Raw genomic sequence first — 16918 nt, forward strand, 5'->3', positions numbered from 1 at the left:
CAGCATGCTTACTGAAGTATTGGAAGCAAATATAATTTAACACATTTTAAAACTTTCCCACCTTTAAATATTTGTTTGCTGCCTATCATAGGTGGCAGGTTGCTAAGACTCAAAGGGGATCAGACGTACTTAATCTACTTTCTGAGCCTGGCCACCACCAGGGCCGCTGCAATCATTTGGGATTTGGGGGGCGCCATTTTCTTCAGCAGCGACCATGGCGGCTGGATCTTCAGCTGCCCCGGTCGCCGCCGGCATTTAGGCAGAGGGAGCTGGGGCAGGGGAGCTCGGGGAGGGCCGCCTGCAGCAAGTAAGGGAGGGGGCGGCACGCAGAGGAACTCCCTGCCCCAACTCACTCCTGCCCCGCCTCCTCCCCGAGCACACCATGGCCGCTTCACTTCTCCCGCCTACCACGCTTGCAGCTCCTAAGCTGATTGGCGCCGCAAGCCTGGTAGGCGGGAGAAGTGAAGAAGCCACAGTGTGCTCGGGGAGGAGGCAGGAGAAGTGAACCAGCGACGGCGTGCTCGGGGTGCTTGTGCTCGGAGCAGGGGTGAGCTGGGGCAGGGGGCACCTCAGGGCGGGGGTACGGGGAGGGAGGCGCAAGGTGGAAGTTTTGCCTAGGGCGCAAAACATCCTTGCACCGGCCCTGCCCACCACCCACCCACCTTGGCCGATAAAGCCCAGTGGCCAGCAGCTCCAGGGCCAAGAAGGGAGTAAGGCAGATGTTGCAGGGGAGGAGGAACCACCTGTGTACAGGCAGGCACATCAAGTGACCCAGTGGTGCACTCCTTTGAATCTGCGAGCATCGAGACCCAACAGGCCAGAATGGGTAGCTAGGCCAAACGTGCACAAAAGAAGCTGCCTCTGCAGAGTGAATTGCAGTGGACTCAGCCCCCTCAAAGGATATTTTCACCAGCTGCCTATGTTGCTATTGAAAAAAAAGTAACATACGTGAGTTCAGTTACACAGCAAGTCATTGTGTCTACGCATTTCAACTGAAAATACTGATATTTTGTTTGATTCAAGCAGTGCCATAACTAGCCCAATCGTAACAATTTAGCAAATTTTTATTACATTACAATTACAAAAAAAAAAGTGAATTTTAAAACCAGAAATGCCCACATCTAATGTATAAAGTCATGAACAACTCTTTGCACACAACTTTGACATTAAAGAAACTAAATGTGAAAAAATACAATGAATAGCATGTGTGTCTTTTTGAAGAGTCAAAAGTTAAAATCTACAAATGAATGTTAGGTTAATAGCATAAACTAAAGCATTAAGCATGAGGTAGTTCTATTTTAGCTTTCTTATACTGTGTCAAGTAAAGGGAAATGTGCATCATTTAAGGAAGCAACCTGGCATGTAAGTTTATTAACAGTAAACTACAAATCTGTCCCCAACCCAACAACTCCCAAAAGAAAGCCAATACTACATATGAAATCCTGGCTCCATTAAAGTCAAAAGAGTCTTGCCACTGACTTCAAGGTTGGCCAGGATTTCACCCCATAAGTTTTTTTAAAGCTTTCATTTGCTAAAATAATTTAACTCTTAAAGGCGAATAGGTATATCAACATCACATTTCTCAGAACATATCCATAAGCTAGTGGAAGATGGAAATATGTTATCAAGTTGTATCAGCGTGAGAAGTCTAGAATACAATTATGTATGAAAACATAAAAGTGTTATTTTCTTACACGTAGGATAGACTTTAAAAAGAAGGCAACAGGATGGGCATTGGAAATAGAAAAGGGAACTCATTTTCTAAGAGGCACAAAAATACAATCTTACAGTTTGAAAGAAAGGGAATTTCTACGTAAGAACTACATTTTAAAATCTGCAAAGCCAAAATGATCCCAAATGTATTGTCACTCAAAGCAGCGTCTATTATTTGTACTGAGTGGCAAATAGGCAATTTCTTATCACCCACAAGAAATATATAGATAAATATATATCCAAAGGAAAATGGAATACAAGAGTAGCTATCTAGTACCTCTAGAAGTGCAGACTTTTGTGCTACTGATATGGTAGTGTCAGACTGGTAATAAAATTACCCGTTTTCTTTATAAGAATTTGTGCAATATGGTGAAGAGAAACTTTTACAGTTTGAGAAAGCAGACTGAAATCAAATCCATTCAGACTACATGCTGCACTCAGCACCCATAGTCTACTACACCATTATTTGCATTCAGCAGCACATGTAGAAAGTGAACAAGATGACTTTTTTCCTCAAATTCTTCATCTTTATAGTCATAGGAGGTTACACTGATAGACACGTTCATGTGCTCCTGACGGAAGATTGAAAATGTAATAAAAGTTAAGGAAAATAAACTTCAAATACTTGGATAATATTTTGTTCTTGCAAAAGACAGTTTATAAGTGTAAGGGTCTGTCTTGTGTCAAAAGTAATTTCTGGGCACATCACAATGCCATCTTCAAACCTTCCCACTTCACAGGCTGGGCAGCGATCGATTTTGCGGGGATCGATATATTGCGTCTCATCTAGACACGATATATCCATCCCTGAACGCGCTCCCGTCGACTCCAGAACTCCACCGGAGCGAGTGGCGGTAGCGGAGTCGACGGGGGAGCCACGGACGTCGATCCCGAGCGGTGAGGACGGGAGGTAAGTCGGGATAAGATACTTCGACTTCAGCTACGGTATTCCCGTAGCTGAAGTTGCGTATCGTACCTCGACACTGCCCCGCAGTGTGGACCAGGCCTAAGAGACAAAGTATAATGAAAAGACTCAATGAACAAGAGAGATTATGTATATAAAAAGATACCCATTTTTTCAGTTCTAGGAGCCTTATTAATTATTGCACTATCAATACAATTCCTTTTAAATACATGCCCTCTCCCTCCACACGTTTGAAGAAAATAAAAAGTTGACATGCTACCCACATCTAGTGGACTATACAATGGATAGACAGAAAAACAGGGTTAAATAGAGGCCTGTTTTGATGTAGCTTTAGTTTAAAATGTTAAAAAGTGTAGCCTCGTTCAGTGTTTCCCAAACAGTATGTCTGGATCACAGGAAGGTTCTAGATGGGGTGCCATGTCCAGGGGCGCATTAGCCCATCACTGAGCCTAGACAAAAACACATTTTCTCCCAGCCTTGTGTGCAGGGGAGGATTGATGAGCAAATTGGCCCTGCACTCACCCCGCAGCAGCAGCTTCTATCCCATGAGGCTGGGCCCGGCTCCCCGCTCTGAGTTTTGCAACCTGATGCATAAGGTCACACCACCATTCTCTCAGATTTGGCCCAGCCAAATTTTAGAGTACGTCACCAGGTTCTATGCCAGGCACTTAGAGCACTTTGCAAGTCACACCGCTTTAGAGACTCTTGCCACATTGTGTAAACAAGCCCTTAAAATCAAAGCTGATTTGCAAATTGTGGAATATACAATTACAAATTTTGGACTCACTTATTAGCTGGACCCAAAGCATACCAACTAAACATATTAAAGGGGTAACTTTTCCCACTATAATACAGGTTGAACATGTAGTACAGGCCACGATTTGTGCATCTTGAAAAGTCTGAAACATTTGCCCCAAATCTTGCTACAGCTCTGTTACAGATACAACTCCTGATACTAGACACAACATTCAAGGAAATGGTATTTGAGTAGCCTCCTTTGGCTGCTGGTGTTGATTACAAATCATGAGAACACACAGAATATGTTTCATAGCAGCAATAGCCAATGGGGAAGACCATACTGAATAAGAGAACTTGTAATTCAATAAGCTGTTACAACTTTGCAAGATGAAGAATCTACAGTATCTATAAGGTGCTCCCTGTTCTTCTTGAGATGCTGCCTATTCAACTGTTAAGTTACTGAATAAGTAGACTAGCTGCAAACATAGAAGTCTACAGCACTGAGATGGGGACCACGGCACAAAGTATTTTATTGTAATTGTTTCATAGTTTAATGTTCAAAGAGGACTTTCACCCCAACATCCATTACTAAATGGAAACCTGTTGGCAAAAATGCAAGTTACAAATATGGGCAAATATTAAGGTTGTCTATTCTAAGAATAATGTATATTTACAATAAATATAAAAGTCAGATGTAGACTGTGGCAAATTGAAAATGCAATTCCCATGCTACAAAGCTTCAGCTCCCCAGTCTAGCAGCACTTTTTCCTTCCCTTCAAAGCACTCTCTGTAGTATATACCCTTCTCAGCATATAATTCCAGTCTGTTTCAATAGAAGTATGCAGTTTCAACTATTGTAATTTATCCCATTTTCAAATATTAAAACTAAGGAGAACATATTTATCCAGGAAGAGTATCAGGATATACAGAAATGCATAGGAAAAGGATATCATGGCTTCAGAATTTAAATGGCAGAGTAACTTCTCTAAAGGAGGATAGCGGCATAGTGATGGAACACAGCCCACCATGATTAATTTGTGCTTCGCTCTTGTAATAGCAACATTAAGACGCCTCCAGTCCATCAGAAGTGTTCCAAGCTGTTGAAATTAATATAATTATTTATTCTCTCTCACCTTAAATTCCAACTTTTTAAAAAGAATGAAAAGTGTAGAAGTACAACCCATCTTCAATTTTTTAAATCTCAAGGAGGTTGCTTATATTTCTTAAAAAGGAACCTGTAAAATTTAGTTCCAAATTATGTTTCTATAAGATTAAAAAAAATTTAGCCAACAAATTATCATTATTTTAATCCTAATATAACATTGTTAATCACTCTTAAATTTTTCCAATCCAAACATTAAAACAATATGCTAGAGGAGGAGAAAAAATAAAAGTGGTTAGAAATACAAAAAGGTTAAACCCACTAATTTATTTTCATTATTCAAGTGAGAACAAAGCCAAACAGTATGAATTAACTAAATTTGAATTTAAAATATTTCATTTTAAAATATAAGCATGCTATCAAAGTGTTGAGCAAATTGTTGACACTATACAAACAATTAAAAATGGCATTTTAACAAAAATATCCTTAATCTGTCTATATTACTTTGTAAATGCCAACTATCCACTCAGTTTTCCCAGTGTAAGTGCAATTGTTATAGCTGTAACTATGACAAACATATTCATGCATGTTCAGTAAAAAGTATTCATGTCTTATTTTGAAGATTTCAGTTAATGGTAGTCTTAACTTTGTGAAATGTCTTCGAATCATTTAGTTAAATGTAGTCCACTCACATTTCCATCATTGTTATTCCTAACAAAAGATACTATTATGATACTTTTGTCTCTTCCTTGGTATTTGTCCACAGTATTTACTTCCACTGTACTGATACATGAGCTTGTCATCAAGTCAGTGATTATCTTTAACTGATGTCTGTATGGAGATACGATACCAATATCTGAAGCTTTACAGCCAGCCTTAACGGAAAGAAAAAGCAAGAGTGATTTGAAAACACGACAGTGTAATTAGTTTGGGGTCTGTTCTACAACCAAGAGATCCTCTAGGAACTCCCAATGCTACAGAATATGACTAATCATTTATCAATGGAAGTCTAAGCACAGTTATTAGTTAAAATCAGGCCTCAAGCTTTGGCCTTCCCTGGCACTTTAGGAGGGAGGGGGTCTTCCAAGTCCTCATTTCTCCCTCTACTTCATACTTTAAAAGAAATCCCTTGTAGCTGATTGTCCTTCAGAAGGCTGAACATAGCTTTCACCAGAGTATGTCAGTCAATGCCATCCCAAGTTCACTCTAGAAGTCGCTGAAGAAGAAAGAGGCACTTCCCCATTCCTTCAAGGACCGAACATGCTGCCTCAATGCACTGTAGACCCAGCCAGGCTCGGGGCAGGAGACAAAATGAGATCCTGAAATTCTAACCCCTTCATTGGACTGCCATTCAACCAGCCTTCAGTTTACTCTTGAAGTTCCAGTTCATTCCTGAACATGCAGGTTTGCATTCTCCAGTAGTTTTATACCACTGTTAAAGTACAATTATTTTGCCCTCCCTCCAAACATTAAAAAAGAGAGATACCTTAATAAAGAAGGAGGTGAGGAAGAGTACTAGTTTGGCTTCTGTCACGTTACTTACGCCACCTTTTTCTGCCTGTTCTGGTGCTGGAACCTATAAAAAGTCAAATGACTCACATGCACAAGTTATATTTTGTTCAGTAATTCAATGAAATTGTATTACACTTGCTCATGTAAAACTACTAATATTCAAATAGCAACTTTCATCCTAAAACCACAAAGCAATTTATCCAGGTGGCTATCACTGTTTTACACCTGGGAAACTGAAGCACAAAGTGGCTTGTCCAAATGTCACAGAAAATGAAAAATCTGTTTATCCGTGACTTTCCGTTCTAGGAACCTCCATGTCAGTCTTCACAGTGGGGATTCTGTCTCCATGGTAACTGGAGGCAGATCATTTTTGTTTTTAAACTGAACCTGGTCTTAGGACCACCCCTCAGGAAGAACTCTCCAGAATAACAGTATTTTTCAGCTTTAGAAATAAAATTTGTAAGTACTCTTCAACTGAAACCACTTGCAACAGAGTTTTGACAATGGAAAGTTTCTTATCTCATTGCTTCCTTTCTTCTAGCAATGTCTCACACAATTCTGTGATACTTGGGCTGTTCCCCTACTCTCTACAGCAGGGGTCGGCAACCTTTCAGAAGTGGTGTGCCGAGTCTTCATTTAGTCACTCTAATTTAAGGTTTCACGTGCCAGTAAGACATTTTAACGTTTTTTGAAGGTCTCTTTCTAAAAGTCTATAATATATAACTAAACTATTGTTGTATGTAAAGTAAATAAGGTTTTTTAAATCTTTAAGAAGTTTCATCTAAAATTAAATTAAAATGCAGAGCCATCCGGATGGGTAGCCAGGACCCAGGCAGTGTGAGTGCCACTGAAAAATCAGCTCGCATGCCACAGGTTGCCTACCCCTGGTCTACAGTTTTGGAAGTTGTTCAGCCCATACTGGTCATGCCCCACTTCTCCATGTGCCGACCAGAAGAGTCATTCCAAAGCTGTGTAGAAACTCCTAGCACATAATCAAATAATAGCCTTAATGCCAAGCAGTGAACTATGTACAGTAGGCTACCTCCTTCACAAACTAGACAAAATAAATGTTGCCCCTTGACTACAGAAGTCATATCAGCGAGAGCAGAATTGGAAGAGATGCTGCTAGCAAAAAGATAATTAGGTAAAGTGTTTTTTTTTTTTATTTCGTAGCCTAGCATCTCCCAGAATTTTGTGATGCTTGGAAAGTAAGTAGTAAGAGAAAGACAAAGAAACAGACTGAAATATAGAAGTCTCCCCTTGACAGTAAAATGGCAAGTTATTTTTAGATCACTGCATACAGCACCTTCCTTCCAAAGGAGGCCTCTGAAGAGGATAGAAAGTTCATCTTAAAGTGTTTGATAAAGGTGTTGATAAAACTTCATGTTGCTGTCCTGAAAGTTTCCTCAGCTGAGGCACATGTCATTCTGCCAAGAGGTTGCTAGAGATCATAAAAGAATTAAAACACACCTCTTCAAGAGCAGGTTTATCTGGTGCCTTTTGTGTCACCACAATGCATAACAACTTAATCCATCTGACCAGGAATAGTTTGGATACCTGAAGGCCTTGGAATTCTAGATGAAAGAACATGAACAAGGAGCCTGATCTTCTCAACGATTCAATGCACCTGAGGGTAGAACTTTGGTGTTCTAAGTACATCCAGATTATACCACACCTTTTCGGTTTTGGACAAAAATGATGAGAAGCTCCTTTCCTGGCACATCTAGAATTAAAAGAGGAATTCACCTTTGATAAGAAAAATTCTGGAGTCCATAAAACCACCTTGTTATCATAGGGGACACAGTATGGTTCCTGAGCTGCCAACTCCAAGACACATCTAGCAGACATGCTAGCAACCAAGAAGCAAGGTTTCTTAAACTAAAAAGGCTTAACAGCTAACAGTTCAAATAGATAGCAGTTAGGGATTTTAGCACCAGTGGTAAATCCCAGTTTGTCTATAGCCAGTTTGACTGCTCTGAGAAATCTTGCAGCCTGCAAACTTTCAGCTGAGGAGCCCAAGGACACAGTGTGTTAAGACACTGCTTAAATCTGACAACTAATGTTCTACAGTGTTAGGCAACAGTCCCTTGTCCATACGGTTCTGAAGGAAATCCAGAATATGTGAAATTCCAGGGTCCTTGTGATTTCTATCTGCTTGGCAACGTGAGCTAACCCATGCCCAGATGGAGAAGTAGCCCTTTAGCATTGAAGTCTATGCAGAGGCCAGTACAGTCCTGATTCACCTTGGAGGAAAACAGGGTGCACTTAATGCTTTCCTCTCAATAGCTCTGTTGTCACATGGAGACAACTTGGGCTAGAGAATGGGACCTTGGTGAAGGATTTGTGGACTCACTGCTTGATCCAATGCCAAGTCTCCAAATCTGAAAACTATTATTTGGCAAGTGTGGAGCTAGAACTATCAATTTTGCTTTCTTTCATTTTATCTTCTCAATCACCCTTTCTGCAAGCAGAAGTTGTGGGAATGCATAAAGAAAGCGCTTCAGCCACTTGTGTGAAAGAACATCTGTGCCTAGTGATCTGTCAATTGTTTCCCTTGCGAAATACAGTGTCAAGCTTTCTGTTCCTGGTGAAAGCTCCACAGATGAAAGGCCAAGTGTCTGTAAGATCATGTTTAAGACTTCTGGATTTGTTTGGAGTGGCCATCTGTATCCAAGTGCATAAAAACAGACCGGGTTGCTGATCTGCATGCCATGTCCCTGGCTGAGAACCTCATTTAATTGCAGATGGCTTAGTGAACACAAGCAGTTACCAGGGACAATCTCTTAAGGATAGTCCTGAAGTCAGGATGATCCCTGTCATCCAGGGCCTTTAGATATAGTCTAGTCAGGCCACTTCACACCTTCCAAAACAGGAAGCATACATGGATGCTCAGAGCAGCTGAGAAAAATCAAAGACTCCTCCTAAGGGTGGCCTCTACCTTTGGTATTTCTGATCGAAGCTGTAAAACATGCATCAGTCAAAAAATGCTAAGTATATATTTTGCTTGTATGCTTTCCCTTATCAGGGTGTTCCCATTAATCTCTGGTTACAGCTTAAAAAAAAAAAAAAAAAAAGATGCATGGGAATTTCCTCTTTCAGGAAGGGATTTCCCTGGCAGGTATTCACCCTTTCAATTCTCATCTAACACCTCATCTGGTTGGAGCTATACACAAGATGGCATTTTCCTGCACACAGTAGCAAATTCGTCTTGGAGAAAAACAGCCAAGCTTTTTTCCCCTTGTTCTGCTCAGAGCCTAAAATCAGAAAGTTCTCCCTCAATGGAGGAGTGCCAGAGGATGAAAGTTAGATCTTTTATATTTTTCTTTTCTTTTTTGCTTCCTTTGTTTCTGGCTCTTTTTGCCTTTTCTTCTGGGATTCCTGCATTGTTGTGGCCGGGATAAGGTCTCTTGTGGCTCTTTTTATCAAGAGCCTGGAATCCTCTAGATGTTTCTCTATATCCTCCCTTTTGGGTCTTCACTCCCTCTGCATGGGGGATGGGGTCTGTTCATAGGAATCCGCAGATTCATCTTGGGGGAAGCTGTGGACCCACTTCAGTATCTTGGCCTAAGAAAAAAAGGACTTCAAGGATTCTAAAAGGACTTTTCCTTCCAGGTCTTTTGCAGGACTTTGCATCAACCTTGTCCTTAGATTCTCTCGCCAAAATGCTCAGAAGCTCCTGATCAGGCCTTTCTGCATTGAAGTTGCAGCTCTTCAGGATCAGATAGCTACGAATAGGAGGGGAATAATTCATCCTCTGAAGAGACTGTAAATGCTGCCTCAATATAGATGGCTGCTTTTATTTAGCCTTATGTTTCCAGGACAGCTCTCCCATTGCTTGAGGGGCAGCAGGTGTGTGTCAGAGGGAAGGTGCTTTGCAAGCAGCCCCAGGTAGTTGAGGCCACCATGCTGCCAATTACCTGATCCAGGAAAGGAGAAGTTTACTACTCCTGAAAACACACTTAAAAAAAAAAAATCAAAGTTAGCAAAGGAATTGGTCAGTAGCAAAGCAAAACCACTGCTAACTACTGCCACAGAAACAGGAGTTCTGGAGGCACGAACAACATAGGCTACAGTGTGATGCTGAACCATTTCCAGAACAGCCCAGGTTTCACAGAATTGTGGGAGACACTAGACTGCATAAATGAAATTTAGGAATTTAATGGAGGAAAAACTTCTTCCTTTCAAACTACTTGACAAGCAAGCAACAGACAGGAAAACAACAACCCTGGATAGAAAGCAGTAAACCAGCACTGGGGAGGGGGTATGTAGGATTGGATAAACTCCTGTACAATTAAAAAGTAACTCAACCATTTTGGCATGGACCTTGACCACATGCCATCTGGAAGCAGAGTTCCAGCAGCCTTCTATGACATTTATGAAGAGGGAAGGAGAGGTGCTGTACCTTCACACCCTCCTCAGAAAGCCACAACAAAAAAACAAAAAAATATACTTTAACAGTTTTAAGAAAATCCTCAAAACTAATGAAGAAATTGAGATACATTTAGTTAAATCTTTCTGGCAGCCAGCCACAGAAGGGGGCATGGACAGCTCCTGTGAAAGTGCTACAAAGGGAGACCTGGACTCTGCTGTCTGTGCTGCTTGGAGGCTGGGAATTCTGGCGAGTTCTTTGAGCGGGCAGTCGACCAATCCCTGGCTCAGAGAAAAGATCTGTACTTTCTCCAGTTGCCATAGAGACTGGCAAAGCCATTGTAGAGTGATATAGAAAGGACTAAAATCAGTTTTAGAGATGAGAAATGCTAACATCCTCAACTCCCAATCACCTGCTCTAACCATTACACCATTCTGCCTCCCTTACAGGACTTAGGCTATGCCTACACTGCACTCTCGTCAGTAAAACGTGTCAGTCAGGGGTGTGGAAAAATTTTTTTAAAAAACCCACCCTGACCGACAAGAGTTTTACCAATGAACAGCACCAGTGTGGACAGCTCTTTGTTGGTGGGGGTTGCTCTCCAACCAACAAAGCTGCCACCCCTCATTGGGGGTGGTTTTATTTTATTGGCAGGAGCGCTCTCTCCTGCCGACAAAGAGTGGCTACACTGCATATTCTTACAGTGGCGCAGCTGTGCCACTGTAATGTTTGCAGTGTAGACATAGCCTTAGGCAGTGTTGTATAGCAGCTAGAGCACAAAGTTCTCTGCCCACAACACTCATTCTCCTCCCACAATCATTGAAGTGCTTCAATCCAGCCTCCTTCCTTCCCTGGAGATAATTCCATCTCCAGTCCCCATGAATGATCATCATACATTCAGAAAGTAATTCACTCTCTCACTCTCTTCCAGCCCATAGTCAGATACAAAACAGCAAGGCAGATTATATAGGGGGTACAGTTCAAAGAGAAAGATTGTGAAAATTCCCTACAACCAGAGTGTCACAATCTGCCTTGCTGCTGGAAACATTCATCCTAAGCAACTCGTATCTTCCCCATGGAAAACCTTCAGAAACAGTCTCTTAACGGTTAGAAAGGGATATCATTTGATTACACATTCAGAACTTCCAGTAACGTCACTCATGTTCCATTCTTGTAACTGAGTGCAGAATTTGGCTCAATATTAATGAAGTTGGTACATTTCAAGAAACAAAACACATTCAGAATTTTTCATAACATTAAAGATGCTGGATGCTAAAACATTTCAAGACGGCCAATGCTCAGACTTCTGAATTGATTTCTTGCCCGCTTACCATAAAGTGTAAGCGTACAACAAGGATGAGACTGGTCTCTTGGCTAAATAATTTCAGTTAATGCAGCACTTGAAGTTCGGAACACTTTGTATACAACTGGAAGAGACTTAAAAAAAAAACACTACATACTGTTGCCTATACTCTAAGTTGTACAAGTTTGATAAGAAAAGCCATAAGAATATTGAACTTTAAGCAATTTAACTATATTGCAAATATGGTCTACAAACATCAAAATAAAAATAAATAATACAGTATTTTGAAGGCAGGATAGCATGAAGATAAAGGGAACTATGCAAGCAAAGTTTACCTTCTCTGTGTTAAGAAAACACACAGGATTGTTTGGCTCAAGTGTTTCTTTCAACCATGTTTCTGAAGAATCTGCAAATAATTCCAGCTCCAGCTTCAAATTTTTTAAGTTTGGCAGGATAACAGTGGCTTTTGACACTTTCTCCGAGCCACATTCCAATTTGCCTTCATACACCAACTTGTTACTTAGTGACATAATTTTACTATGGAGTTTAAAAACAAAAGCAGGTTTCAAGTCTTATAGATTGAAATTTACATTAAAAAAATCACTAGTAATTGAAATAGTTTTAAATACCTATTCATTCTGTACTGCACGGTTAACTGGACAACAGCATTCTTGTTTTGTTCCAGTCTCTTAAACAAACTTTCACTCATGCCAAGATCTCTGTTAAAAAATATCAGATGTGTAAGTCAGTGCCTTGAAAGTCCACTTGTTGCCCCAACACCACACGTTTTGTTCTTCCAATAGCATTTTATCTTACCTTGCTTCTGTGTTGTGTACAAGTGGAGGTAGCTGTTGATGGTCCCCCACCAGCACAAACCTATGTGAATAAAAGAGTGGACCCAGGCAGATTGGCTGGCTTATTTGAGACGCCTCATCCACTATGCAGAAGTCAAACACTTTCCGAGCAAAAATTGGATGGTTTACTCCCATGCACGTTGTTGCAACTACTGGCTGAAAAATTAGACACATCTTACAGATAAAAAGGTATTTTCTTCCCTTTTCATATTTTAAATACAATTTCTACATTAATAAGTCTGACCTCTAATCAAATAAAGCTACATTTTTTTAAAAAACCATTAACCCTTAATACTGGGAGTCTGAGTTTTACATAGCCCTTAAACTCCATATAATCCAAAAACTTTACAATATATTGATTTACAAACAAAACAAAAGTAGTTCTGGAATACAGAGATTAACATCCAGTTCATGATTCATTCCTGCTAAGTGTTTAGGATTCTATTTTTAAATTCAATTAAACAAATATGGAGCTTGTGAATGGTGCTGGACTGACTGCCCTCAAGATTGGTGTCTGTGACAGAGACTACTTGGTGTTAACTGGCAGGGGGCACAGGGGTGCAGAGGTTGTACAGGGATCCCCTGGGTCATATATCTGCATAATAGTTCACCAAAGGGTGGCATGTGAGATCTTTTGTTGAGAAAATTGATTGTCATAATAATTGAAAAATATATGTATGGCTAATACTTAAGAAGTTCGATAGCCATCCTGAAAACGATGCTCTTAAAGTTGTACAGCTAGGCAGGTCACCAGGCAGTGACTATCTCAGAGATAATCCCTTTAGGCAGAAGACAATGGCTGGCCACTTGTGTATTATATACCTACATAACACTGTATGCCTATTTGCATACTGAGCAAGATCCACATTGAGATACTGTGAAATTTACAAGAGGAAATCTACAGGAAGAAAAACAGCAAGGGGGTGTGTCCTGCTTATGAATCAAGACAAAAGATTGATCCTGTATAATGTAGTGTCTTGGGTTGCACTCCGAATCTTTCGCCTAGGAGACAAAACTTACAGCAAGATTGTCTCATGAAACAAGGGTCACAGCCAGCTGGCTATGTAATGCTGCAAGGATTTTGGGTGAGCAATACTCTACTAGACATGAGACTTGTTAATCAAGTCTAGGCTCAGAATGTGTTATTTTTTGTATGTAACCATTTGTTTCCAAAATTTCTGCTTCCTATTACTTGAATTGCTATGCTTTGCGAAATAAACAGATTTAACATGAATCTGAGGTAGTACTGGTAAATTAAGGTGTACTGTTTCTTTGGAATATGCTGCAAGTGTCCAATGGGCCAGGGGCTGAACATTCTAAGGACACACTTGGAGGGCTTGAGTGTGCCTATTGCTAATCTACAGAATGATAGTGGGGCCTATGGGGCCTAGAGGGGAGTGTTTCTGTTGCCAGTGGCTGGTAGGGGGGGTGGAGGGAGTGCTGACGCATGGCAGGGACAAACAAGACTTCTTCACACTAAGGATAGGTGGTAGCAAAGTGCATCAACTCTGGGTACCTCCAGGAAGTGTCAGTGTCCCTGTTCTCTGGATTAAAGGCATATATGGTGATGGCAGTGCAATCTTCCTCACCCCAACTGCACCCTGACTGACGTGATCAAAGGTAAAAACCCAAGTCACTTCCCATACCAGTTCAGTCCTCTGCTTCGCTGCGGAGCCTACCAACAAGACAAATAACAGAATTTTTTGTGATGTAGACCCTTCCTGTATGTTCTCTGGGGACAATGACGGTCTTAGTGGTGAGTGTGTATGTGTGTATTTATTTTATTAGTCTAGCACAATGAGGCCTCAATCAAAGATCTTCAGGCACTACTATTATACAAATAGAAGAAGTGAACTAACCAGCTCATTTCATTTCACACAAGCAAAAGAAAGGCCAAAAAACCCACACCATACCCCACACAACCCACCCACAAACCACAACCCACACATCCGACTCAGATGGTAACCTGATTCACAAGACAATGGCCAAACTTTGAATTGATGACAGAAATTGAAGATCTCTTTTCTGATCACTGAGGCACCCAGACCCTTCTGAGGTAAGTTTTGTCTCTGTACAGCATTTGTAATAGATACACTAATTTATAAGGTCCTAAATATGTTGCAGGACTACTGAATATTATTTTTCTTACTTGATTGTTATAGAGTTCCTCCAAATGAGTTATAGATTTAATTGATTTAGATCTGCAAATTTCTTCCTCTGTAAACTTCCGTATGTCTGGATGAACCTTCTGAGCTCGCCCCAAGCGCAAAAATCCTACTTTGAACCTGGCTAACTTCAGCAGGATATTGTCAACAGCAGTGTGTGTAAAACTTGTCAGCAGAACATTGAAGCCACAGGCATAAAGAATTCTTACCTAAAATAGGAGTAGCAGCAAGGAGAGAAAAAAAGAAAAACCCTGATATTAGTTTGAATATAGGAATCAGTAATTCATTTCTTAAAAGGATAATTAGTCTACATTTTTCTAAATTGGTGTTGGACCTAGGAAGCCAAAAAGTTATATGAGGGGACAAGAGTCCCAAGCAGGCTCTTGTCTACACTGGGATTCTACCCACCAATGTAAACCCTCTGTCTCTAACCTGTGCAGCACAATTTGTATGGGGCAAGCTTCAACAGTGTAAATCAGGCCAACATTAGGAGTTTGCACTAGTGCAGCTACACCAGCACTTAATATCCCAGTGCAGACAAACCTTGGATTCTCACAGCACATCTACTGCTAATGAAGTGCTTGTTTCCAAACCTCAGATCTGCTTCAAAATTGGAAGCTTCTATTGTAGTCTGGTGCCAAAGGATTGTAACAGCATTAAAACATTGTAAATCGATCAATATGTCATCACCCACCTCCAGGATGGGACTGGTGGATGGGATTAAAAACACACCACTTGACACCAAAGGATACATTTTGTCATTCTACTAGTGCTAATGTTCTTTATCGTAAAGCTGGCTCCATATTTATTTCAATGTAAATGACACAGACAGCAGTCCTGTATAAATCTCAGTTGTGAAGAGGATGCTTCACATACAGCTTATTTGATGCTTGCCCTCCAAGCTTTTAAATTAACAATTTACTTCTAACATTAGGTCACATTATGGTCTTACTAGAGCACATATTGTAGTAGTTTTTCCTGTTCCAGGCATACCCACGATGAGCGTGTAATCTTTTGAAAGTAGCACTTGTTTCATTGCCTGTTTCTGAGGCTTATTCAGACCTTTAATTAGAAAAAGAAAAAAGTTAAATATTTGTAGTTAGTCCTATATGCAACCTGAACTGCTAGTTCTCCCCACTTAAAACTCCTCATCATAACAAAAAACAACTTGTTTACTGGTGCATAATTTTGATAACATTATAAATAGTATCTAAAGAGTTTATTTAAAAATACTGAAATGTAGATAAGAAGATATTCATTGTCTATCCTGGCTTCAGAAGAAGTAAATTAATCTTAATAGCTTATGATTTGTTCCTCCCTTTCTTCCTCTACACAGGATCTCAAATATGGGTTTCCATTTTGTTGAACAAGAGTAACATGTATGCAATGCTTCTAGTGGAGACAAAAAAAATGCAGGCCAGAGCATCTTACTATTTAAGAGAAACATTAGAATGAGTTCATTTTCCCAGGAGAGAACAGATGCAAGCTACCCAGCCTAGGTTAAGCCCAGATAAAACTCAGGCTTTGTCTACACTGGAATTTCATCAGCAAAACTTTTGTTGTTCAGGGGTGTTTAAAAAAAAAAAAAAACAACAACAGAAAACAAACCCCCAAATGACGAAAGTTTTACCAACGAAAAGCACTGGTGTGAACAGCGCTTTGTCAGCAAGAGTGCTCTCCTGTTGAAAAGGCCGCTGCCGCCCGTGGCGGGTCCACTTTTTTTATATCTTTTTTTTTGGTCGGCAAGAGGGTTCTCTCCTTCCGACTAACAGCTACACTGCGCACCTTTTAGCGGCACAGTCGTGTCGCTAAAAGCAAGGTAGTGTAGACAAAACCTCAGTTGAAACAGATAAGCAAGAAGAAATGTTTAAATTAATTGGTAAGTGTTGCAAGTGCACTTTCTACTAGAAGTCATTATCTTTAACCTTTATCAGTGTGATTTGCAGTCTTAGAGTCATTCTTTACCCATTACTACTTCTGAATTCTCAAGTACACACAGCTCTTCTTCCTCCTGTTCCCCCTACCCCTTTTGCTGCCAGCCAGGAGGCTGTACCAATTCCTATCTGATGCAGACCTTAACACAATAATCATTTTTTTATCTTCTAGACTAGTTTACTACAAGTTACTGTATCTAGGGCTACCCCTGAAAAACACCTGGACACTACAGATAAAGGGGAGGTTGGGGGGGGGGGGGAGGAGGAGAGAAGAGAGATTGCTACAAGTACATAACACTACCT

The 16918-nt window shown here is 40.5% G+C and overlaps 1 protein-coding gene across 2 annotated transcripts in view; it reads right to left on the minus strand.

Moving 5' to 3' along the window:
* Positions 1–1098: 1098 nt before the first annotated feature.
* Positions 1099–16918, minus strand: part of DNA2 (DNA replication helicase/nuclease 2) — a 35318-nt gene continuing 19498 nt past the window's right edge. For both annotated transcript variants that reach the window (XM_045024061.1, XM_045024062.1), the window contains 9 exons: positions 15634–15743; positions 14666–14890; positions 12479–12672; positions 12292–12381; positions 11998–12199; positions 5965–6054; positions 5171–5353; positions 4327–4473; positions 1099–2304 (listed from right to left, as the gene is read on the minus strand). In XM_045024061.1, the coding sequence (XP_044879996.1) occupies positions 2248–2304; positions 4327–4473; positions 5171–5353; positions 5965–6054; positions 11998–12199; positions 12292–12381; positions 12479–12672; positions 14666–14890; positions 15634–15743 (1298 nt within the window). In that variant the 3' untranslated portion in view covers positions 1099–2247. The remainder of the gene's footprint in view (positions 2305–4326; positions 4474–5170; positions 5354–5964; positions 6055–11997; positions 12200–12291; positions 12382–12478; positions 12673–14665; positions 14891–15633; positions 15744–16918) is intronic.

The sequence above is a fragment of the Mauremys mutica genome, chromosome 7, assembly GCF_020497125.1.
Source record: "Mauremys mutica isolate MM-2020 ecotype Southern chromosome 7, ASM2049712v1, whole genome shotgun sequence".
Classification (NCBI taxonomy): domain Eukaryota; kingdom Metazoa; phylum Chordata; order Testudines; family Geoemydidae; genus Mauremys; species Mauremys mutica.